This window comes from Barbus barbus, assembly GCF_936440315.1.
Source record: "Barbus barbus genome assembly, chromosome: 40".
Classification (NCBI taxonomy): Eukaryota; Metazoa; Chordata; class Actinopteri; order Cypriniformes; family Cyprinidae; genus Barbus; species Barbus barbus.
This window is the reverse complement of record NC_136718.1, coordinates 6,319,496-6,346,423: the sequence shown is the minus strand read 5'-3', so window position 1 is coordinate 6,346,423 and position 26,928 is coordinate 6,319,496. Positions and strand designations below refer to the sequence as shown.

At 35.5% G+C, this 26,928-nt stretch overlaps 2 protein-coding genes across 7 annotated transcripts in view; both read right to left on the bottom strand.

The window, feature by feature from the left end:
• Window positions 1-444: 444 nt before the first annotated feature.
• Window positions 445-14,146, bottom strand: smpd2a (sphingomyelin phosphodiesterase 2a). 3 transcript variants are annotated; one of them, XM_079401361.1, is made up of 11 exons: window positions 13,994-14,135; window positions 13,716-13,851; window positions 12,291-12,387; window positions 11,072-11,148; window positions 5,731-5,824; window positions 4,610-4,699; window positions 4,397-4,479; window positions 4,179-4,311; window positions 3,987-4,091; window positions 3,323-3,476; window positions 445-1,279 (listed from the first exon to the last, which is right to left on the bottom strand). In XM_079401361.1, exons 2-11 carry the CDS (start codon window positions 13,763-13,765, stop codon window positions 876-878), a joined length of 1,287 nt encoding a protein of 428 aa, XP_079257487.1. In that variant the 5' UTR covers window positions 13,766-13,851; window positions 13,994-14,135; the 3' UTR covers window positions 445-875. The 3 variants fall into 3 exon arrangements, with proteins under 3 accessions (XP_079257487.1, XP_079257489.1, XP_079257488.1); XM_079401363.1 differs by having other exon boundaries at window positions 448-1,279; window positions 13,716-13,873; window positions 13,994-14,146; XM_079401362.1 differs by having other exon boundaries at window positions 448-1,279; window positions 13,716-14,135.
• A 916-nt stretch (window positions 14,147-15,062) lies between these two features.
• The window catches only part of LOC306860041 (transcriptional enhancer factor TEF-5-like), a 37,688-nt gene continuing 25,822 nt past the window's right edge, over window positions 15,063-26,928 (bottom strand). For 2 of the 4 annotated variants that reach the window (XM_079401569.1, XM_079401571.1), the window contains exons 5-12: window positions 23,979-24,107; window positions 23,848-23,891; window positions 23,708-23,772; window positions 23,488-23,624; window positions 21,109-21,282; window positions 20,343-20,486; window positions 20,076-20,228; window positions 15,063-18,607 (exon numbers count right to left, since the gene is read on the bottom strand). In XM_079401569.1, coding sequence (XP_079257695.1) covers window positions 18,494-18,607; window positions 20,076-20,228; window positions 20,343-20,486; window positions 21,109-21,282; window positions 23,488-23,624; window positions 23,708-23,772; window positions 23,848-23,891; window positions 23,979-24,107 — 960 coding nt within the window. In that variant the 3' untranslated portion in view covers window positions 15,063-18,493. The remainder of the gene's footprint in view (window positions 18,608-20,075; window positions 20,229-20,342; window positions 20,487-21,108; window positions 21,283-23,487; window positions 23,625-23,707; window positions 23,773-23,847; window positions 23,892-23,978; window positions 24,108-26,928) is intronic. The other 2 variants (XM_079401570.1, XM_079401572.1) reach the window with 1 other exon arrangement.

Genomic DNA, 26,928 nt, shown 5'->3' with positions numbered 1-26,928 from the left:
TGGAAGTTATTGTTGCTGAATGTTCAGAATTTCTTTGGAAGAATATGAAAGCTAAAAATAAAAATAGCTTGCTAACCACAGAAAACAAATGTCAGCTACAAGGCTACATACTACTTATACTCAGAAACAAAACTCTTATTGTTCACTCTCCAGTTCCACAAACCAGATATTGGCTGAATATTTATGTTTTAGCATAACTTTGTTTGTTTTATTTTTTGTTGTAAAAACATGTTACATCTATAGCAAATATTCCATTCAATGAAGAATGGATCTTAAACTTTATTATTATTATTTTTTTATTTATGTGCTACTGTTTGCCAAATACTAGCATCCATACAGAATGTTTACTGACCATTTCACGTTTTATGCTCTTGTATATAAGAGCAAGAGCACTACCTTGTGGAAAGGGGGTGAATTATTTAAAACACGCTACAGTAAATATGAAAATGCTTCAGAATAGTGATTTATTTATTCATGATTATGATGAAATGACATTCAAACAGTGTTTATAATGGTCTAGTAATACCTCAACAACAAACCGTTAAAAAATTTACTCAAGTCTCTTTTGAGTTACATTAAAATACCAGAAAGCACACTGTTCGGAGTGTCTTTACAGGCATAGACAAGCACATAATTAAATAACTCGCCCTCACAGAAACAAACAGGGCTTTCCTTTCCAGCCTTCAAGATTTTTTAGTTCGTTGAAATGCAAAGAGCAGCAGCTCTGTGATGATTAATCTGTCTATTCACTGAGTTGAGGTAGGTAAACCTCAGAGCACTGATCTCGGATCAGCTCTTCAAGTTATATCCTAACAGCTATTATATAACACTGAGGTACAGTAACCTGATCCAGGACCAGCTCTTACGGGTCAACCTTACTCCTCCCGTTTAAAAGGACTCAGCGGCTGGAGCTCTGGAGAACCATTGGAGGATGAAGATCCAGACAGCCCATATCCTGTCAGTTTAGTCTGGAGGTCATTAGAGGTCAGCATCATCTGGTCTTCAGTCTCTTTCAGGACTTTGATGTGTGTGGTGAAGAGCAGGTAGAGCAGAGCTCCAGAGAGGAGCAGGCCAATGCAAACGGCTCCCAGAAGCCCCACGGTGCTGAAGGAACAGGAGCAGGGCAGGAAGGCCATAGCCAGCGGCAGCAGCAGTAACAGCAGAGCGCCGAACATCAGACGCATGGCTTTGTCCCGCAGGGCCTCGGTCTGACACAGGCCTTCCTTTACCACCGCACACGCCTCTGTGACCACGTCCATCTGATCTGATACAGCCAGTGCTGGACGAAGACAGGGCAATACAGAATAAAAATGAGCTACACCTTAATTAGTTTGCTTTTATTGAAATCAAAATATCATTATTTCAGTGTCTGTTGTTATTTTTGATGTTATCCTTGCAGTTTCTGAGACATTTTTCCTCTTTAATAATGATTTGATCTTTCTTGAACATCATATTGGTGGGAGTGACATCAAAGACTACCATTCCAAAGTTTGGGGTCTGTAAAATTTTAATTTAGTTTTTGAAAGAAGTTGTTTATGTTCACCAAGGTTGCATTTATTTGATTAAAAATACAGTAAAAACTGTAATATTGTGAAATATTATTACAATTTAAAATAACTGATTTCTATGGTAATATATTTTAAAATGTAATTTATTTCTGTGCTGCAAAGCTGAATTTTCAGCATCATTACTCCACTCTTCAGTGTCACATGATCCTTCAGAAATCATTCTAATATACTGATTTGCTGCTCGAAAAACATTTCTAATTATTAATTTACTATAAATTATATTATCTTGAAAATATGCATTTTTCAGGATTATTTGATGAATAGAAAGTTCAAAAGAATAGCATTTATCTGAAATATAACTTCTTTGTAACATTAAAAATATCTTTACCGTCCTTTTAAAATAGTGTACATTTTGGACAATGTTTCTTTAACAGTCTTTATCAGTACTTCTTTATGTTTGCACGTCTATCCTGTAGTCAGTCCAGTACTCTAGTTTTCCCACATTCCATTTATCTGTGCACCACCAGAATCACGCTTTGGTAGCTTTTTAACTCCCTGAAGTCTTGTTGTTAACGCATAAAGAAAAGTTAGTGTAAATTGTTATAGGAACATATACATATGCTGTGCAGTAAATTCAAACAAACGCACAAAATGTATAGTGGCGTTACTGTAATGACAATTATTTTGGCATATATAGCTTTTGTTTGCAATTCCATTTTCAGTGTTGAAGTCCAAACACCTAATTTAAACGCGATAACCACACAAGAAAACCAAGAGTTTATTTATTTATTTGGAGTTAAAACATTAATAAAACAGCATTGTTGGTGTCATTCAGGCGTAGTAATTTCTGAGGCCTGTTTACACTAGTGCGTTTTCATTTTAAAACGGCATTTTAAAACAAAAACGATCCTCATTTACACTGGCGTTTCCGCTGTGTTTCAGAAATGATCTCCGTTTACACTACACAACCGAAAACGCATGTCATGTGACCATTCAACCATAGATATATTCAGGTAGATTCCCTATTATTTAGATGGCGGACATGTCAGCGTGCTTGGAGCGTTTGAATGGGGAATCTAGCCATACATGGCTCTTCCAAGCTTTAAAATGGCAGTGAATGGGTGTCGAGATTTTGAAGCAAATAAAGTGCAGAAATCCATGATAAAAAATTGCTCCACACAGCTTCGGGAAAACAAGACACGAGTCACAAATTAGAAGTACAAAACAAGAATTTGGAAAGGAAAGTTTGAGAATTTCAATATAAGCCAAGAGGAGTTTTGGTTTTCCTTTGCTGTAAAGAAAACTTGGTTCTCACGAGACTAGCATATTCTCACCAGAGTTTATGCTACGTCTTACGTCCGCCGCTGGACCCCACTCTCTCGTTAACGCAAGTACAGTTAGCAGAAGCTAGAGATTATGCGTTATGAAGTTTTAAATATGGATATTTGTGTTACACACACACATCGATTCACTTCAGAAGGCTTTTATTACCACCCGGAGCCATGCGGAGGCCTTTTTATGATGGATGGATGCACTTTTTTGGGCTTCAAAATTCTGACCATCATTCACTGCCATTATAAATCTTGAAAGATTTAATATGACTCTGATAGTATTCGTCTGACAGAAGAAAGTCATATACACCTAGGATGGCTTGAGGGTGAGTAAAACTATCCTTTTAAGAGCTGTCATGAGAGTGTGTTGGTGGTATGCATAAAAACTGCACTGAAGCAGGGTTTCATTTATTATACTGATGTGAAATGCTTGTTTTTGCTGTTCTGAGAACAACGCAACCACACCAGCATCTGAGTACTCACTGTCGCTCGATCCATGCTGTCTGCTGTCCTCTAAACGCAGCAGGGCCAGTTCAGCAGTCAGAGCCTCATGGTCAGAATATGGAAAGGGTTTATCAGCCACTGGACCCTTGGTGGTGGATAGAGACTCACATTTCATGCTCACTCTCTGAGAGCCCTGCACAAGAAAAAGAACAAACACTAATGTTCAGTAAGGCATATAAAAAAGCAGTGTGAATACTTACACATACTGTTCAAAAGTTTGTGGTTGGTAAGACTTTTAAATGTTTTTGACAGAAGCGTCTTCTGCTCACCATGGCTGCATTTATTTGATCAGAAATACAGTGAAAAATTTTATACACCGTGAAAAACACAGTAAACTTTTATTTTGGATGCGATTAATCGCGATTAATCGTTTGACAGCACTACTGTTCAAGAAATATTTCTTATTATTATCAATGCTGAAAACAGTTATTAACATATTTTTGTGAAAATCGAAACACATTTTATGTCAGGATTCTTTGATGAATACGAGGTTCAAAAGAAGAGTAATTGTTTTGCAACAGAAATCTTGTGTAACATTATAAACATCTTTACTGTCGCTTTTGATCATTTTAATGCATCCTTGCTGAATAAAACTATTAATTTCTAGTGTGTAGTCCTATATTTTCTTTAGAGATTATTTTACCTTCATGAGAATGTAGTCAATTCTAATGCCCTTTTCAAAAGGAATAAGATCTTGCTTCTTTGTGAAGTGGTTGTCTGCTATTAGCGTGTGACCATCTTCACAGCCCTGCCGAGAGCAACACAAAGTGATGATTCGAATTAAAACAGGACACACAGACAAACTGAATAAGCATGTAACAGGAAGTGTGCTCACATCAAACGCTTCTGTTTCAGTATAGCAGTCTCTGAGCCCAGTGTGGGATCTGAGGAGACGGTTTCCCAGGTCCTGAGGGTGCATGTTCAGATCCCCTCCCAGAACCACCAGATCTGCTCCACGGGACGTGTGGCTAAAGAGGCCATATGGAGTGAGTATGCTAAAAGCATGTGCTCTCTTTTCTCTATGACATATTTAGAAAACACACTCTCTCTTACCGCACGAACTGCAGCAGTTCCCACGACTGCACTATTCTGTGGGGCAGGTATTCATCTTGAGCCCTGGAGTACTCTGCATGTAACTGAGAGGAAAGCAGTATCATTACTGAAAGTGCATCATCTCCAGTTACTCATAAATAAACCTGAGTGAACATGAAGAACACACCTCAAGACCTATTAAAGCCAGATCAGACTTTAGAGAGAGTGACTTACATGAGTAACATAGACATGCGCCTTTAATCCAGAAACTTCTACAATCACCAAACCAACTGCTTTGCCTCCAAACCAGTCGCCATGGCGCAGCTGAGATGAACACACACACACACACACACACACACACACACACACACACACACACATATGTAAAAGGTAATGTAATTCTTGTTGTGTTAAAACTTGAACACATAAATCATTGTATCATACATGAATCATTGTATCATAAAGAAACAAAACATATCAAATTTCTCTACAAAAGCTAGTCACATTATGTCCCTTGCGGAAAAAATATACTTTAACATACTATCAAACAGAGTACATATTACAGAAATAATATACCTCAAAAGAATTTAAGTGCAAACTGAATGTAATGATTTCATACACGTTCATTTCAATTAAATGAACATGTATTAATAGTTTCAATTCATATTAAATACAATTAGCTGAACTTTAAGTATAGGATTTACAGTATGTATATCTTTACATATAATCTCACAATTAATTATATCTATCTAGTCTTTTGATATTTGGTTAAAATATAATGATGAATGTGCTGACAAGCATTTATGGTAAATTAAAATTTAGGCAACTATATATCTTGCACGTCATGTTTTTAAATATATTTGTAATTACACATTTGTAAAGATGAAGTTGCAATTTAGTAAATTTAAAATGTATTAAGCTTCAATGTAATATTGAATAACACAATACAGTTAAAATGATAAAATTATATTTTACATGTGCTTTAGTATGTTAGTCAACACATCAAAATACATGTACTTCAAAGCATTTCATTAAGCATTTTAATTGTATTAATATTATATCATATTTAAAGTATTTTAAATATTTACATATTTAATGTTAATAGATTAATAGATAAATAAATAATTTGACATGAAATATAAATTTGAGTATACATTATGTGAGAAGAAAGAAACTCCGGGGTAACATGAGAATAATCGTATAAAACAATTATTACGAAACAAGCAGCACTATTTAGGAAAACAGTACCTGGGACTGGAAAAACACAAAAATTTAATTATATAGTTTAGTGTCATTATACAAAATATTTGAGGGCAGACTGATCAATCAGAATGAAGTACACAGAAATAACTTACCATATATGGGTAGCCGTTGAGAGAGTACTGGTAGAGCAGAGCGTCCTGGATCCTGTGTCTGGAGAACACAGCAAGCCCACTGCCAATGACTCCACTGTCAAAACACCACATAGTATCAGATACCAGAATATACAGCTACAAAATAACATTTGCCTTTAGGTATCTCTTGCTGTATATACACCAGCAATCACACAGCTGACTCAGTTATTAGGGAGACTGAAGACAAAAACCTTTTGTTTGAATCTCATCTACACACTTAAGACTAGGGTTATTATGTTGATTAGCCCTCGAAAACCTACTTTCCTTTCTTTTGAAAATATTGGCGGTCATTTGTTTTGTGCAGATATAATAAAGGAATAGTTCACCGAAAAATGAAAATTTACTCACCCTCAGGCCATCCAAGATATAGATGAGTTTGTTTCTTCATCTAAACACATTTACATCTCTTGCTCACCATTTGATCACTTTCCCATTAATGATGGATTTGTTTATTGCAAGCATGCAGCTTTTCACAAGACATTTATTGATGGACTGGAGTGGTGTGGATTACTTGTGGATTATTGTGATGTTTTTATCAGCTGTTTGGGCTCTCATTCTGACGGCACCCATTCACTGCTAAGGACCCACTGGTGAGCAAGTGATGTAATGATGAATTTCTCCAAAACTGTTCTGACGATGAAACATACTCATCTACATCTTGGATGGCTTGAGGGTACATTTTCAGCAAATTGTCAATTTTGGGTTAAATATTCCTTTAATACATCCCTTTACATCCCTTTACCTAACATACTTCTAGAGAGACTGGAAAACTGGGTCAGGCTTTCTGGGATGGTCCTCAGATGGTTCAGGTCATACTTAGAAGGGAGAGGTTATTATGTGAGTATAGGAGAGCATAAAGGCTGATTTATACTGGACGTGTCCGCAAGTTCGCTTTTCGCGTGGCGGTGTGCATGACATTTTTTGTAACTTTCCGCGCAGCTCCGCTTCCGAAGATGCACGAGTTCTCAGCGATTCTAGCCGAACATGAAGTGAAGTGAAGTGACATACTGCCAAGTATGGTGACCCATACTCGGAATTCGTGCTCTGCATTTAACCCATCCAACGTGCACACACACAGCATTGAACACACACACACCGTGAACACACACCCGGAGCAGTGGGCAGCCATTTATGCTGCGGCACCTGGGGAGCAGTTGGGGGTTCAGTGCCTTGCTCAAGGGCACCTCAGTCGTGGTATTGAGGGTGGAGAGAGCGCTGGACATTCACTTCCCCCACCTACAATCCCTGCCGGCCTGAGACTCGAACCCGCAACCTTTGGATTACGAGTCCGACTCTCTAACCATTAGGCCACGACTTCCCACGTCTGTGCCAGCATTTGTGTGAAACAGAAGCAGTTTGATAAGTTCAAAAGCTTTTCCATAGTGTGTCCAAGGCTTTTTAATTCAAGAACGTTTTATTTTTATTGTATAAAAATAGAATTAGAATTAATGTAGACACAATTTATACACTATTTGCTTAAAGTTGTCTTGCGTTTGATGGGAAATAAACCCAAAATTAACCAGTTCATAAAGAAATTATTAATTTATCAACTCATTCATCAGGCGAGAAGTCTTGTAGCGGCAAATGACTTCTTCTCACCGGTGATTCCCGATGGTTTTAGAGGAAAATTACTCCTCATCGCCCCCTGCCATTTCAAAGAGTATCTCAAAGGTGAACGCGTCAAGTATAAAAGCCTCGTCCATTTGGCAAGGTGCACGCGCAGTCAGCGGAGGCTCGCGAAGCGGAGCCAGGTGAAAGTATAAATCGTCCATGACATATGGAGTCCCACAAGGCTCAATTCTCACACCGCTCTTGTTTAGCCTGTACAGGTCCTTTTCAAAAAATTAGCATGTTGTGATAAAGTTCATTATTTTCTGTAATGTACTGATAAACATTAGACTTTCATATATTTTAGATTCATTACAACACAACTGAAGTAGTTCAAGCCTTTTATTGTTTTAATATTGATGATTTTGGCATACAGCTCATGAAAACCCAAAATTCCTATCTCAAAAAAATTGCATATCATGAAAAGGTTCTCTAAACGAGCTATTAACCTAATCATCTGAATCAACTAATTAACTCTAAACACCTGCAAAAGATTCCTGAGGCTTTTAAAAACTCCCAGCCTGGTTCATTACTCAAAACCGCAATCATGGGTAAGACTGCCGACCTGACTGCTGTCCAGAAGGCCATCATTGACACCCTCAAGCAAGAGGGTAAGACACAGAAAGAAATTTCTGAACGAATAGGCTGTTCCCAGAGTGCTGTATCAAGGCACCTCAGTGGGAAGTCTGTGGGAAGGAAAAAGTGTGGCACAACGAGAAGAGGTGACCGGACCCTGAGGAAGATTGTGGAGAAGGACCGATTCCAGACCTTGGGGGACCTGCGGAAGCAGTGGACTGAGTCTGGAGTAGAAACATCCAGAGCCACCGTGTACAGGCGTGTGCAGGAAATGGGCTACAGGTGCCGCATTCCCCAGGTCAAGCCACTTTTGAACCAGAAACAGCGGCAGAAGCGCCTGACCTGGGCTACAGAGAAGCAGCACTGGACTGTTGCTCAGTCGTCCAAAGTACTTTTTTCGGATGAAAGCAAATTTTGCATGTCATTCGGAAATCAAGGTGCCAGAGTCTGGAGGAAGACTGGGGAGAGGGAAATGCCAAAATGCCTGAAGTCCAGTGTCAAGTACCCACAGTCAGTGATGGTCTGGGGTGCCATGTCAGCTGCTGGTGTTGGTCCACTGTGTTTTATCAAGGGCAGGGTCAATGCAGCTAGCTATCAGGAGATTTTGGAGCACTTCATGCTTCCATCTGCTGAAAAGCTTTATGGAGATGAAGATTTCATTTTTCAGCACGACCTGGCACCTGCTCACAGTGCCAAAAGCACTGGTAAATGGTTTACTGACCATGGTATTACTGTGCTCAATTGGCCTGCCAACTCTCCTGACCTGAACCCCATAGAGAATCTGTGGGATATTGTGAAGAGAAAGTTGAGAGACGCAAGACCCAACACTCTGGATGAGCTTAAGGCCGCTATCGAAGCATCCTGGGCCTCCATAACACCTCAGCAGTGCCACAGGCTGATTGCCTTCATGCCACGCCGCATTGAAGCAGTCATTTCTGCAAAAGGATTCCCGACCAAGTATTGAGTGCATAACTGAACATAATTATTTGAAGGTTGACTTTTTTTGTATTAAAAACACTTTTCTTTTATTGGTCGGATGAAATATGCTAATTTTTTGAGATAGGAATTTTGGGTTTTCATGAGCTGTATGCCAAAATCATCAATATTAAAACAATAAAAGGCTTGAACTACTTCAGTTGTGTTGTAATGAATCTAAAATATATGAAAGTCTAATGTTTATCAGTACATTACAGAAAATAATGAACTTTATCACAATATGCTAATTTTTTGAAAAGGACCTGTATATGCTTCCACTAAGTCAAATAATGAGAAAGAACCAAATTGATGATATGTTGATGATACCCAGATTTACCTAGCCTTATCTCCAAATGACTACAGCCTCATTGACTCCCTCTGACAATGCAATGATGAAATTAACAGTTGGATGTGCCAAAACTTTCTTCAGTAAAACAAGGAGAATGCATACCTTGACTCTAAGAGTCAAACAACTAAAAATCAAGTCAAGAATCTTGGTGTGATTCTGGAGACAGACCTTAGTTTCAGTAGTCATGTCAAATCAGTAACTAAATCAGCATACTATCATCTCAAAAACATTGCAAGAATTAGATGTTTTGTTTCCAGTCAAGACTTGGAGAAACTTGTTCATGCCTTTATCACCAGCAGGGTGGATTACTGTAATGGTCTCCTCACCGGCCTTCCCAAGAAGACCATTAAACAATTGCAGCTCATCCAGAACACTGCTGCCAGGATTCTGACTAGAACCAGAAAATCTGAGCATATCACACCAGTCCTTACACTGGCTTCCAGTTACATTTAGGATTGATTTGAAAATCCTTTTACTCATTTATAAATCGATTAATGGCTCAATGGCCTAGGACCTAAATACATTGCAGATATGCTCACTGAATATAAACCTAACAGACCACTCAGATCATTAGGAGTTAGAAATACCAAAGGTTCACACAAAACGGGGAGTCCACTTTTAGCTATCATGCCACCCGCAGTAGGAACCAGCTTCCAGAAGAGATCAGATGTACTAAAACATTAGCCACATTTAAATCCAGACTCAAAACTCATCCGTTTAGCTGTGCATTTACTGAATGAGCACTGTGCTACGTCCGAACTGACGACACTGTATTTTATGTATAATCATTTTCTATTCTTAACTGTTTCAATTCATTTTAAATCAATTTTTAAATCATTTTAAGTTTTTAAATTCCGTGTTTTTATTGTTGTGATTATTCTTTTATGATTATTTTATTTCCTTTTATGTAAAGCATTTTGAATTACCATTGTGTATGAAATATGTTCTATATAAACTTGTCTTGCCTTGCCTTATTTATTAATTTTAATGGTGAATAAGCAGAGAGTAAATGTTGTGTCAAAACCTGAAACCTGAAAGTGAAATGTGGGTTAAGGATAGTAATAAGCTGACACCACCAATAATGTGAAAAGCCAGAAGCTTCTAATTCTTTGATAAGTGAGATGATTACAAATTCTGCCAAATCAGCTTTATTGATAGCATGCTTTAAGATCAATGCTTATTTTGCTTGTCTCATAATGATAAGGATAAGATATAAAGGTCACTGAGAAGATTCTTTTGAAACTCTCAAAATAATATTTTTTAGCTTCTTAAAAGGATAGTTCAGCCAAAAATAATTGGAAAAGTCTTAATTTATCCACTTAATCGAGTTGTTCCAAAACCATATGCTTTCTTCCATAAAACACAAAAGGAGAACTTTTGAAGAATGTCCAACCTGCTCTTTTCCAAACAATGAAAGCAGAAAGTGATGAAGGGACACCAAATGACGTTAGTTCTTTTGTGTCTTGTTACTAATCATGACACATATTTTTAGTAAATGACAACTTAAATGTTGGTCTGTTCCTGAGAGAATGCTATTGTGGGCTTCAAAACTTCTCCTTTTGTGTTTCCACGGAAGAAAAAAAGTCATACGGGTTTGGAACAGCACAAGGGTGAGTAAATGATGACTGGATTTTTTTAGTTTTGGGTGAACTCCTTTCTCAATGGAATGTGTGAGAGCGTCTAGCCGCTTGATCGCTGATCAAAAGGTTTCAAAGTCTCTCTTTCAAAATCCCAATGGCTTTGAAGTACAAAGCAACATTCAAAGTCCCTCATGTCACGGCGAGTTGAACTGACCTCTTGAAATAATGAGTATAAGGATGAGAGGAGGACAGCTTTCTCTTCAGGAAAAGGAAATCTCTTTCACTCCATACCTAGAACAATGTTAAAGATACTTAGATCAGTAAATGTGAAAAAACTTTTACATATGTGCATTCAATTCAAAGGTTTTTAGAGATCGCAAAGAGCAATACTGGAGGTAAAAAATACATTCACTTCAAAAACATTCCAATATTTTTGAATAATTAATTAACTTTCACAGAGTAATTAGGATTTTTATTGATTTGTAATTAAATCTCTTATAAAGGCTGCATTTATTTGTTAAAAACACAGTAAAAACAGTAATATTGTGAAATATTACAATTTCAGAAACTATTTGAATATATTCTATTTGAATATATTTTAAATGTAATTTATTTCTGAATTTTCAGCATCATTACTCCTTCAGAAATCATTATCATATGCTGATTTGCTGCTCAAGAAACATTTCTGATTATTACCAATGTTGAAAACAGTTGTGCTGCTTCATATTTTTGTGGAAACTGTGATACATTTTATGCAGGATTCTTTGATGAATAGAAAGTTCACTGACTAGCATTTATTTGAAATATAATATTTTGTAACATTATAAATGTATTTGCTGTCACTTTGTTAAATTTATTGCATCCTTACCGAATAAAAGTATTATTTATTCATTCAATTTTATTATTATTATTATTATTATTATTATTATTTCACTTAGCCCAAAACTTTGGTTTTTGCTAAAAGATGAAATCACCATATTACACCATTATTATTATTTCTATTATTTATTATTATTATACTTAGCTCAAAACTTTGACTGGTAGTGTATCACACTTTCCATAAAAATATTAAGCAGCAAAAACCAAATCAGCATATTAGAATGATTTCTGAAGGATCATGTGACACTGAAGAAATAAATAACAATTTAAAACATATTCAAAAAGTAAACAGTTATTTTAAATAGTAATAATATTTTGCTGTGTTACTGTGTTTTTGATCGAATAAATGTCTGGTTGAACATAAGAGACTTTGTTTAAAAACATTAAACACTTTACCGACCCCAAACGTTATACCGCATATCTGTTTAGGACACAGTGTTATTCGTCCATCAGGGAAATGAAGCAAAATGATGTGCTAAAGCCACAAGGGCACTGAATTAATCCCTAAAGACAGTCAGAGGATAAGGGGGTTAAAAGTGTACAGTAAAACCCACTTCCTGTAACAGGGCGATGTCATGCTGCTCTCGGCCCAGTAATTCTCCAATCATCTCATACCGCTGTGTACAGAGTTGACTGAAGAACCGAATTCCCCTGAAAAACACAAAACCATAGTCACTATTGTCTTGCGGTCTACTCTAACCCACATACAAAACCCAGACAGCATTTATTGTATACAAATATGCAGCCGTTATGCTCAACATATTAACACAGCTGACTTCATCATTTCAGAGCTCCATCACATGCATGCCTTAATAATCTGCTGTGTCGTCTAAATCAGGGGAAGAATTAAAAACCACAGTTTCTGTCTCAGCTACAATCACAGTTTGCATTATTACATCTTGTTCTGGAACACGATGCTGACAGTGCTGGCCTCAGCAGAGCAGGAGGCCCATGCATGTCATGTGACCGCCGCAGCCTGTCTGCTCATGTGCTTTCACCTTCATATACTTATACCAACAACCTAGAACAGTTACATATATATACATACAACAAAATAAAAAAGGGTAATATTTAAAAACAGACAAACATATTGCAACAATATATGCAACACTCATACTTACTACAAACTTAAAACAAAATAACTAAAAATATAATAAAACACCTAACTACATAATGCTATTATTGTTAGAAATTGCAACAGTAAAAACAGAAATATAATACATTTATACATTTAAAATTGTAAATAAATCAATAATTAAACAATAATATTCTGACCAGAGGAGAACTGGCCCCCCGACTGAGCCTGGTTTTGGTTCCTTGCTGCTGTCGCCTCTGGCTTGCTCAGTTGGGGACACTTCATGTCTAGTGATTATCGTCAATTTGATTTCACAGATACTATTTAAACTAAACTGAGCTAGACAATGACATCACTGAATTCAATAATGAAATGCCTTTAACTGAAAATTGAGTGTTTAATCGTATTATTATACATTACTGACACTCTATCCTCCAATTTGATACTGTTAAGTGCTTTGACACAATCTGTATGGTTAAAAGTGCTATATAAATAAAGGTGACTTGACTTGACACACTTACTATTCTAGTTGACTGAATTCTAGCCTACAAAAAAGATTTCAACATCAACAAAGTCACACAAATGGCAAGGCATCTCAAAACTTCTCCAGGGCCCCAAAGACCCCAGAGGGTTGATGCAGAATAATCAAATATGCTAGAATTAGACAAAATGATTTCGCTAAAGCTCAAAAATGAATGAAAAATGCTAATTTATCTAATAAAACTACTATCTTGTCTACTTAAAAACCTGTATTTTACACTTAGACTTGTGCAGCAAACCCATAAATAAATCCATGCATAATTAACTCAATAAATAAACACAGCGAGCTACATTTCTCCCCCATTTACAGCAGTTGACATTGTTTCGGAGCGTGATGTTACGCGGAAGCATCATCTGAGCTCACCAGCAGTTGAGAGAGAAGACGCGCAGTCTGGAGGGCCGCTCTGTTGCCATGGTGCCGCGCAGCTCAGGCTTCAGAGAGCGGAGAGCGCTTTAAAGACCGCTGGCTCTGGAGGCGGAGCTTCAAACTAATCCACAAACTCGGGGACATTTGAAACCATGCTGTTTATTCATTCATTCAAACGGTTTACATCAACAGTCAGAATTATTCTGATCTATATTAACTACCAGCTTAGCAAAAAGGGTTCAGGCATACTTTATATTCTTTAGTCATATAAATACCTGCATGGGACTGGCGCTCAACTCGACGCTCCGCTCGCGCTCTTTCTGAGCGCATGATAGGATTCTCTCACTGACTGATCGATAATCATCATCGTCCCGTCAAATGACCTCCACTGTATCACCTAACATTACACAGCACAGTGCAGCTCATGCGCATGACATAGCCTACTCGAGTGCATTGTGGGTAATGTAGTTAAATCATTTAATCCCTCATATTTTCCCATGTAAGGGTTCGGTAACTGCAGTAAATACAGTAAATGTAAAAAAAAAAAAAAAAAAAAAATGCTAATAACGAATAAATTTAAAAATATTATATATATATATATATATATATATATAATGGGTCATTCAAAGATTTAAGATATATAAGGGGTCATTTCCTGTAGTAGCCTACTTTCTGAACTCTATCAGTGTAAAATCACTATGCTTACATTAGAGTACGCATTTATATAAAAGCAGAAGCAGATTTTCATAAATATGCTCAAGCTCAGACAGTTTAACATTATTAATGTTATAAAAATATTAAAATTATAACTGTTTAAATTATGTAATTGTATGGCAATTAAAGGGATGGAAACAAAGAGATAAAGTTAGGCATTACTCAGTAAGGAATTGATTGGAGTAATTCATCAATTCTATTGATAATGCTTATTGATTTTTTTTTTTTTATCAACGAAGACGATTTTATTTTCCACAAAATTACATCAGTAAGGAATTGTCTATTGATGAGGATACCAATAAACAGATCACAAATCTATTTTTTTAAAGAAATTTAACCCATAAAGATATTATTATTACTACTACTACCACCACTACTACTAATAATAACAAGAATAATTTTGTTGGTGTAAATTAATGTATTTGGGTTGATTTAGTGATGCTAAATAACTTATTTTATTTGGGAAGAATTTTTTTCATTGTACATTATATCATTAAAAAATGCAGTTAAATGTGAACCTATATAGTCACAGCTGTTGCCTAGTAATTATCCTAATGATATTATCACGTTAAAATGTCAAAAGTGTGTGTGTTTGTGTTTTGTATATACTGTACAACAACAATTGCAATTAGGATTTAGCTCCCAGGGGTTGAAAGTCACTTTAATGGGCAAAAACATAAAACACTGTAGATGTTACAACCCTTATTTAATATGAACCAGAACAAGAATTATACTGGAAAAACAAAGCAAAAAAAAAAAAGAAAGAAAGACGAAAAAAGAATAGACATCAAAACCTTTTTCCTGTAACATTCTTAAAATATACAGACAATTTGTAGAATTTCGAAATTTCTATTTTCCTCTCTCTCACACACAGGTACACAAACACACACACACACACACACACACACACACACACACACACACTCATTCAGAAGCATTTTTTTTTTTCTTAAAATGTCACAGAAGACCTGAAGCACACGATAAGGCAAGACTGGGATAATGTTCACATTCAATTCTTTGGTTAAGATATTACAGATTAGTCTAGAGACCTAGAATGTACAACTCAGTTATTTATGGAACATCAACAAGTGCTTTCCATAATGTATTGGGACAAATGTATAGAAATGTACCAATATATGATGCCATAAATAATCAGCTGACTACAGTTAAATGTCACTGATTATGTCTGACATTTAAAATCAGATGTACTAACCAGCGCAGGTGATTGTGGGTTAATAAAAAAACAATCAACATCAAGACAGATGCCGTGTGGAAGAATAAATGTAAAAAAGAGTAATGAATCCATGACTCCACATACTGTATATACTAGCATTATAAACCTAGAGTGTTTCTACATTACTGAAAGAACCTGAGAATACATGGATCGGAATAGCCCGGATCTTATTGCACATTGTGATATGGAATTAACAGCTAATTTCACTTTGTGCTGTTCAAAATCTTCTGTTGACCAATGGCACACCTTACCACACTCCAAGTATTGAGTACAACTGAAATATTTAGATTTTATATTAAAATACAATGTTTTTTTTTCTTTTGTTTTCTTTCTTTTAAAACACAATGTTTTTATTAGGAAAATACTCAAGCACCCAGTTAAGTGTAATTGCTTTGGTGATGATGTAATTAATTAGCATGTAGTTAATTGATTAAAAACACTGCGAAATCAAAACCAAGTGTTACATGCAGAGATTTTTTTTTGTCTCGCTGTAACCCCATTATGCAATAGCAGATGTGCCCTCTTTGTTTTAAACAGAGTTACCTGATCTACTGAATTTTCCTGCTTACTTGCCAGTATGGCGAAGGTAGACACAAAAGTGATAAGGCACTCAAAATGAGGGCAATCGAGTAAAACCATGCCTATTCACAATAATCACTATTGGTTTTAAACCAAAACTCTGCTTTAAAAACACACTTTGCATATCCACGGAAGCCCGTTTCCACCACAGAATAATTAAAAGAAAAAAAAGCGAATTGTGACTTTTTTTTTTGCTCACAATTCAAATTTTTTAAAGTGCGAATTCTGAGTTTACGTCTCGCAACTGTTTTTTCCCTACTGAAAGAAAAAAAAAATGGTAATTGCGACTTTTTATCTCACAATTCTGACTTTTTCTTTTCTAGAAATTCTGATAATTCTGAAACATAAAAACATAATCGCGAGATATAAACTCAGAATTCTCACTTTTTTCTCGCAATTCCAATTATACATCACACAATTCTGTTTATATTTTGCAATTGAATTTTCTTGCAGAAATTTGAGTTTACATCTCAAAATTCATTTTTTTCTGTTACAGTATGAATAAGTAAAAAACGGTAATTGCGACTTTTTAATTTCACAATTGTGTTCTCCTCACAATTGCACTGGGGGCACTTTTTAGCGAGACCGGTTTTACGTACCTTACTGCATGGTTAGCCACAGTTTCAAAGAGAAATGTCCACTGAGTGGCGCAAAAACATGTGTTCAATATGTAAACCTTGGCACGATTTTATTACATTGATATAGTATTTCTGTGTTTTATTGCGGCGGTTCAAAAATCAAATATCCGGGGACAGTCGCTAAAAATGAATGCTCTATCGTGTTGGAAATATGCCCTACACCAAACCCAACCCTAAACCTACCCGATAGTGTTGACAAATGCAAAACTGATATAAAAACGCACTTGTTGATGCAACCATGCTATTTGAACTTCCTTATATGATGATTTGAACTGTTTTGTCGAACCGTAGTTACGAGATTCGAACCGGAGCTCCTCATCTCTCAAGTACGGCAACAGTTGTCGAACTGTTTTGAAAACCCATAGATATGAAGCTGGATATGTGTGATGCTAACGTTCAACAGCATCAGTTTTCAAATCTCCCAGCATATTAATATTGTTTTGAAGTCATAACATGATATTCTTCAAGTAATTGTGCGAAAATGACGCTTTATTAATCAGAAATCTGTAAATTTGTGTGAAAAGGAATAAAAGGCGTCAGAGTTTTACTGCCTCTAGTGTTCATTTCTTTTGGAAACTGCAGTGATATGTACATATTGGTACGTATTTCGCGTCTCTCTAAAAAGTGCCCCCAGGTACGTTTATACCAAGTAGCAATTGCAAGTTTATGTCTCACAATTCTGGCGTTTCTTCTCAGAATTACGAGTTTACATCTAGTTATGAACTAGCAATTGAGTTAACATCATAACTGTGAGAAAAAAAGTCAGAATCTCGCAATTATTTCTTAAAAAAATTCCCCCAAAAAATTCTCAGAATTATAAAAAACAAAGTCCAAATTGTGAGATGTGATCACAGAATTGCCAGAAAATTTGCTAGAAATTGTGAGATAAAATTACAATTACAGTTTTTATTTCGTGGTGAATACAGGCTTCCATACATATCCACGTAACACCAGGAGGTAGAAATAGCTCACACATTTGCAAACTTTCCAAAACAAAAAAAATCAAGCCAAATCGAGAGTAAAACTTGCAAAAGTGTGCGACATTCATGAAACATGAACCCTGAACTTCTTGCAACTTGCGCTTCCCATCACAACAAACATTCAATGTCTCTTTCCTACACAAAACTGTTTTTATTTCCAAGACTTGCGCATCTTTCTGAGCACAATCTGAGCCCTCGATCTGTCAAAGGTCAGAGGTAGCAAGCTGCTGTGTCTAAATGAAAGACAAACATACGCTATCACAACGTTCCTGATTAAAGAAAGACTTGTATCGACCAGAATTCCTTTCCTATTCGCTTATAATTGCTTTTAAAAAGACCTTTGTGCCTTCAGAGTCTAGTACCATAAACGTGACAGAGTTCACCCACCACAGACATTCAAGACCTCTCCTCCACAAAACAGTAAGAAACAGAATTATCCCTGAAAGTACATTTCCTTTGCTTTTAAGGAACATGACTACATATACAACACAACCTAGTGCAGAGGATCCCGGTTTGTGTTTCGTCCATGATTGTGTTCATGAGCTTCAGGTTTGTCTGATTTTCTTTTCCTCACTTTGTTCATATGCATTGGATGAACGGCGTCTGGAGGTGTTTCGGCACAGCGGTCATTCAGTCCTTGACGAGTCTGTAAACGTGATACTGTGCCCCATGGTCGCTTGTGGACACCTCAAACACAAACGCAATGCAAAGCAAAGTCTCTTGTGTGTCTCTGTTTGTGACAACCTGAGGGGGAGAAGAACACATCAGGGAGAAGTGTAACAGAACAGTAGAATAACACTAACTTCAAAGAAAGCATAGCATGGTAAACTTTCATGTTGGATGAGCTTAATGACATACAGTAAGCTTGGAAACACATCCTTATTTTGACTGTATTACATACTTAGCATACTGATGGCTTCCACCGATTTCTAAGGCCTATAAATGATCAACATGATAAAAACTTTGCTGAAAAACCTGTCTTATACAACCTACTACATGCTTTCTGTCGTCTGACTGAGTTAATATATTTTTTAGCAAGGCCTATACTTGTACAAATATCCTCTTTTGTATTTCTGCTGTGAAATTTTTAGTAAACATATGAATAAAAACTTTAAAAAAAACTGACAGTAAAGACATATATTTATCAATTTAATGCACCCTTGTTGAATAAAAGTATTAATTTCTTAACTCTAAGAATGCATTCAGGTCCATTTTGACCCAGAAGACATAAAAATGTCTAAACACAGCATAATAAGGGAATAAAACTATGCAAGTGCCCTTAAAATACATATCTTTTTTTTCTCAGATTTATTACAATTGTTTTTAAGAGATATGTATGGAGTATGTAAGGAGTACCATTAGCTCCAAAAAAGACTTTTTGCAAAATTATCTATGAAGTAGTACTACATTTGTTTTTTTTGTTTTTTATATTAGTGTCAAAAAATCTTACATACTTGTGGGACTGATTTTTGTTAATAAACATGAATATGTATGCCTATTAATGAATCACTCTAGCATCCACAATCTATCACTTTTTTCATCTAAAAATGAACTGAGCAAGCAAAATGAATTTACTTAGTTTGAAAACTTTTCAGATTTGATTTTTTTTTGTTTGTTTGTTTTGTAGAAATAAATATGTAGGTTTCATAAATTTAGACCGTTTTTAGCAATCATGAGGTATAAATTCAAATGAATTTAATTAAATTCTATTCATTACAAAAGGGTTAATATACTGGTAACTCTCATATTATATGTTCTTATAAATTTCATTCAATTATATATTATATCTTATTTATTCGGTTCATGTGTAATTTTAAGTTTCAAAAGAATTTCAATTTTTTTTTAATTAATCAAAAAAAGGGTTAATGCAGTAATAATATGGTAACATTAAAAACTTTTTTTTCTTTTTTTTTTACATTTACTCATTAATGAGAAGTTTCTGATCAGATGCATTATGGTTTTAGTTGAAACATATTAACTTATGACTATTTTTTTTAAAAACAATGATTCTTCAAGACCCGAAATGTGAAAATTGTATGCAGATTCTGAATGACATTTTTGAATGAAATAAATAGGCAGTAGTCAATATTTAACTAATGAAGTCCCACTATTAAAAGCAATTCTTTGGGGCATTTGGCCGATTCACACTTATGAATAAAAAATTGGTCTGATCTTAAAATCTGAATTTTGTCCTGTTTTCTCATTGTCTTACCTGCAGTATAGTGAAGTTCTCCAGGACGCTGTTCATCATGTATTTCTCTGGAAGGTGTTTGAGTTTATGGATGAAGTTGATCATGTATTCACACATGGGTGAGCGATGGATCCGGTAAACGTACCTCCCACCCTCCACACGTGCATACTCCGTCTAGGGGTCAAAAAGTCAAAGTATAGAAGCTGGTTTTCTGCATGAAACCATATTGTCAGTATTGACCATGTACAGCAGATGACAAAAACACAGCTATGAATAATTATAACTCACCTCAACTTTCTCTACCACCTGTTTCCCAAAAGAACAGACTTTCGTAGAGACAGTGATGGTCATGTTTTCAGCGCTGCTGTACTGACTGCTGACCCCATAGAACGAGCCTGCGCCATCCTGAACATTACTGCTGTTCAGATCAGCCTGAAAGACATTACAGAAAAAAAAAACTTGTTTGAAAATCTGTCACATACTGTACACTCTAAACAAAAATGGTGCTATATAGCACTAAAAGTGGCTCGTAATTATAAGGGAACCACTTTTGGTGCTGTATAGGTGCTTGGTGCTTCAGTGGTTCTTCACCGGTTCTTTGGCACTGCTACCATATACAGAACCTGTTAAGCTCCTGTATGCTTCTTCAGCGGCTCTTCAGTGGTTCTTTGGGGTGATAAAGGTACTATATAGCTCCGCTGCCGTACAAAGAACCTGTTAAGCTCCTTTAACGATTCTTTATGAGCCAAAAAAACACTGTTGGTGCTGTTTAGCACCATTTTTGTAGAAGAAATACAGTCCAATATGGCACCTCTTATGGTTCTATATAGCACCATTTGATAAAGCACCAAAAGTGGTTCCCCTATGATTACGAGCCAAGAACCACTTTTAGTGCTATATACCTCCATTTTATTTTTAGACCATCATCCTTAACACCCAAACTTTTGTTTTAATTGGTATCTCACACTTTTCAAATGTATAATATTTACTGGATTTTCAGTGGAACAGCATTGTCAATGACAGTACAGATCAACGTGCATTTGTAAAAACCCACCCAAAATTTAACCAGAAAGAAGGCGTTCTGTGGGCCTTTCTCATACAGCTCCTTCAGCCCTCCCTTCTTCTCTGGAAACTTGTCGTAGATCTGACGGATGTCCACGGCCTCCAGGAGAGGATCGTTGTACGAGGGGTTTGTCTGGGCGATGTGGACAAACAGGTGCTTGCTGTACTGTGGATTAACAGGTGAAGAGGTAACCTTTATTGCGCTTTCAAATGCCTGGAATGTCACCATTCCTGAAACATATGCATATTTTTGTCTGTGAAGTATTGCTATTGTTAACCACAACTATTGAAAATATGTAGGTTAAGTTCGGTAGCTAAAATAAAATTTAATACAAACACTAGATGTAAAAAAGGCAAACTGAAACTTGAAATTGAAAATTAGAAACTTAAGTTGAAGTACTAAAACTAAATAGAAATATTTAAAAATCAGAAACTAATGGAAATAACAAAAGCACAAAGTTACTAAAACTCAACTAAAATTAAAATATGAAATGAAAATAAAAACTAATTCAAAATATTAATAAACACTATAATAGTATATAAACAAGACAGATAAGGCTTGAAGACAAACTTTGATGTTGGCTTGTCTGAAAGTTTAACAAAATATTTCAGAATGCCTTTTATCATGTTTCCAGCGTGTTTTTTGCATGATAAGTAGTCTCAGAGATGTCTATTTGATTTGTGTGTTTACATCTGGAAGACACATTTTTTAGTGTTTGCCCATGTTCAATATGTCTCTAGTATGTTACCTGTCAGATTTTAACATTTACAAGCGATATGAATGCTCCTGAGCTCAATTTCAAGTGTTCCAGAAAAAGGTATGAATACAATGGAATCACTGAAGTTTTTTATTTCTAATAAATTTGCAAAGTTTTTACAAACCTGTTTTGTGCTTTGTTATTATGGTGTATGGATTGTAGAGTGATATGGAAAAAAAGCAATTTAAAGCAGTTTAACATAAGGCTGTGTCACGGTTCTCTCGGGGAACACAGAGCAAAGGGACGAGGAGACGAGGAAACACGGAGAATTCACAATTAGAGTCTAACTGAAAGGACTGGGGCTTTTAAAGACAGGATAGCGAGAGAACTGAGGAGGCACACCTGGAATCAAATTAAACAATCAACATGAGGGAGAAACTGGGTCACAGAACACATGGGGAGCAAAACACACAAAACAGTGCATTATCCTGACAGGCTGCAACATGTAAAAAAATGAATGCACTGCATATGTATAGAAATATGCAGTGCTGGGGGTAATTATGTAATTACATTTTTTAGGTAACTAGTAAAGCATTAGGCATTACTTTCAAATGTACAAAAATAATATATATATTATATTTTATAAATTTATATTTTTTTGTCAGGTGACAAAAAATACTGCAAAAGTGACGCAACACATTACTTCCCTTTAAATATTAACCAAGTAATTTTGTTAAACTAAGTCTTGCAATTAGTTACTTTTTTATGGAGTAACGCAATATGGTAATGCATTACTTTTAACCCTTAAAGACCTGGAACATGTTTGGGGCATCTGACACGCCTGTACTTTTCTTTGTTTTTTCAGACCTATTCTAGCAGTCAGCATCAAGTGCCATATATCATTATAAACAGGACAACTTGACGTTTCGGTCTAGCTAATTTAAAGTCCCAATTTTCTCTAAGAATTAACGAATTTCTAGAATTTTAAGAAAAACACAAGCAATAACTGGGTGTTTTTTTTCTTTTCTGTTTTTCAATCTCCTGAAGTTTGGATTTTTTTCTTTAAAAAGTTGTACAGGTATCTGTGTGTTGTACACTTCCAAATAAAATTGTGTCTACATATAACATTGCCCAAGCAAGTTATAGCCATTTATTACAATATTGTTATAGGTGCTTTTCAGTGAAAAGCAGGTCTATTTATTTTACTAACAATATAGATGTATCCAAAAAAGATTTAGGGAGTAAAGAAAATGGAAACCGTGTTATATATTAACACGTCATATTTTGGGCTTGCAAGTACACAGTATATATTTTTAATGCATATATAATATAGCATATTTGGTCCTTTTTATCATCTTCATTAAGCTGTAAAGTAAAGAGAAAGAGTTTGTCCAAACACAAAACATCTCAAAAATATATTTTCCTCCCGCCCTGTTTTTTCCCCACCATCATGTCCCTTCAGGGGCTCCGTATGTGTGTGTGTGTGTGTGTGTTTTAGAATGTTGGTAGTATGCTGCTATAATGTTTTAAAATACATCCTATAAGCTCTTAGCACTAGCTAAGCCACCCAGAACACGCTACTGCATACTAACATGCTAAAACCATTCAGAACCACATTGCACCCTTACACGCTAGCATTAGCATCTAATATACTCTGCAGTAGTGAGACTCACAGTGTCAGGGTCCCTCTGGACCTCCATGAAGGCCGAGTACTCCAGCATGCGCAGTTTAGAAGAGGCAATGGTCCGGTCCTGCCACACAGGCATGGCAGTGGCGCTCGGGGGGTGCGGAGCGGGTAACTGCTCATAACCTGTGGAGAAAACATGCTGGTTTAGGCCGGGTGGTCAGTCTGAGCTCAGTAAAGAGTTGATATAATCCAAGCACTGCCCTTACTTGATATGGGTGTAGGCATTGGAGGCTGAAGGGTGGAGTATGGACTCGGTGCAAAGGGTTTGATGCTAGAAAAACACAAAGAAAGATCAGCAGGATCTCAGAAGAACACTGAGATTAGATTAGATGTCAGAAATACTCACTCTTGAGAAGGTCCAGGCTGTCCTGGGATGGGACCGGGCCAAAACTAGACAACAAAACAGAGGACAATGTGAGTTTGAAGGTTATGTTTAGAGAATTGGTCAAAAGAGGGTGGCTTAAACTCTGAACTAACCCGGGCGGGAGGAGGATAGGGGTGTTGAGGAAGAGGAGGCAGATGACTCTTCATCACACTGGCAGAAACAATCTGAGCGGAGGAAAGAGCAGCCATGTTCTGCAGGGCTTTGTCTTTGGAGGCCTGATCCTGAGAAACACACAAGAAAAGCTCATTAGATGCACAGTTTTACTGCGCAGAAAGATTTGGAACAAAACCTGGATTGAAAGAAATGTCAGAACTTTCATAATACCACATCTAAGATTAATTAATCTATTGGATTAAAAAAAATAATAATAATATAATTTTATATAATTATATTTATATAGACACAATATGAATTATATTATATTATATTTGTCTAACTAATAATCTGCATTATATAACGGTAATATTAGTTATGGTTCCAAATAAAAGTTCAAGAAATGTATTTAATAATAATAATAATAATTAATAGCATACATTTTTATATATGATAAAATGCAATCTTTATGTAAAGCAGACTTCAAAAATATATACACTACCATTCAAAAGTTTGAGGATGAGTATATTTTTTTAAGGAATCAATACTTTTACTAATATTAATAAAAGTAAAGACTTTGGCATTGACTTCGACCCAAAAAAAATAAAAAGCTGTTCTTTTGAACTTTCTATTCATCAAAGAATCCTGAAAATAATGTATCATGGTTTCCACAAAAATATTAACAAGCACAACTGTTTTCAACATAATAATAAAAATATATAAATAAAAGCATATTAGAATGATTTTTAAGGATCATGTGACACTGAAGCCTGGAGGAATGATGCTAAAAATGCAGCTTTGCATCACAGGAATAAATTACATTTTAAAATATATTCAAATAGAAAATCGTTATTGGTAACAATATTTATTCAGTATTCAAAATTCATAAAAATATTACAGTTTTTACTTTATATTTGATCAACTAAATGCAGCCTTAGAGAGAAGTCTTATTTAATATATATATATATATCCTACTGATCCCAAACTTTTGAACATTAGTGTAATTTCAGTACAAAATCTGCATGCTGAACTAAACGGTTTAGGCAAACATGCAAAAATCATGCATGACATCGTGCTCGCATCTGAATCCAGCCACCCAAACAAAACAATATCACACAGAAAACCTGAACAGCATAAACATTCACTGCATGTAAAGACAGAAAGAAGACTAAATAAATAAGACAGAATGAAGAAGACTGAAAATCTGAAAGTGTCCCAAACAGGAAAGTGTCACAGATAAAGTGTTTTAAATATCGCCAAAGAATGCAATGGAAACCATCTTTTAGAGTTAAATCCACGTCTGAATTTAGTATACAAAATTACTCAGTTATTATAGAACAGACTAGCAAAAGAATATTGATATAATACAAACTTAAATTAATGAAACAGAATAAAACACTTTCAAAATACTTTGCAGTGTTCCGAGTTTGCAGCTATAACAAATAAAAATGTAAGCCAAAACCGGAAATAGAGAACAGTAGTAGTGGTTGCTCAATTCATCCAAACTGTGAGGCGGGTGACACTGGCAGCCAAAGCACTGAACGCAAACTGAAAGCTGAGCGTCTGTGCGGATAAAGCTCTGCGGGCAAAGCAGACTACAAAACATTTCACTTACCAAGTTCATGGCCTAAAATTGAAAGGAAGAGAAACTGTTAAAAACGCTGACGAGACAAACAGATCAGATGACACACTGATCAAATGACTCGGAGCAGCACAGCTGGACCGAGAGGCTCTGACGCTGTCTGTTCAGATTTCACAGAATAGAGTTCTCTAGCTTCTCCACTGAACAATCACTCCTAACTGCTGGAAAAACCTAAACCAATGACCTCCATATAAGAACAATAATCGCGCTCCATTTCAAGGAAGTCATGTGTTTACTTCCTCCCTCACAAGGCTGAACCATTAACCATGCAAAAACATGAACATAAAAAATGGTGTGCTTGTGTGTATTATATATAATAATGTTTATAAAACTATGTTAAAAAATGCAATGTGTTTTAATTATTTTATTCATTATGTAATGTGTCAACAAAGAGTATTTCTGAGTCAGATTATAGAGTGGGTAAATGAACGTCTATTTATTATTCAATAAGCAAATAAATGATTAATTGAGGAAAAAAAGACTGCTGAAAATTTTGGAACAAATGGTAAATAAATAAATAAATATTTTAATTATTTAAATATACATATTTTGGACATTATAGTGGGATACAAAAATAAATATTTTTTTTAGATTTAATTAAAAATAAATATTTTGGACATTACAGTGTGATAAATAAATAAATAAATAAATAAATAAATATAAAACAGTCCAAGAGCGCACATCCAATGGGCAAAAGGCTCAATGTGGGTGCTCCACCACACAAGAATATGAACCAAAAAAAAATAAAAAAATCAAAGTGGGCACCCCACAGCTCCAGAAATAGAAAAATATTTATGTTCGAAACATCACCTGGGGTGAGAGCATAAATAAATATTTTTCTATTTCTGGAGCTATGTTGTGCCCGGTTGGGTGTTTTTTGGTTCAAACAAACAAACAAATAAATAAATAATTCTAAATTATTTTGAACATTATAGTGTAAATAAATAAATAAGTAAAAATAAGTAAATAAATGAAAAAAAAAACAAAAAACAATTGGACATTATAAAGTGGTTACATTTATAATTTGAAAATTTTGAATTATACATGCAAAATCTCCTTATAAATAAATAAATAAATAGTAAGTGAGGGGTAAAATCAAAGCAAAGCAAAACAAAGAAAACAAAATAAAACATGACAACAAACAGGTAGTCTGTTGTTTTTTAAAGGTGGACAATTGCTTACAAATGAGAATTATACAAGCAAACAATTAATCAAAACAATACAAGTATTACTACTACATCAAAACGGAAACTTGGATAGTACAATGTTTCAGTAAAGTTAACATATAAATCACAGAAAGATGTAAA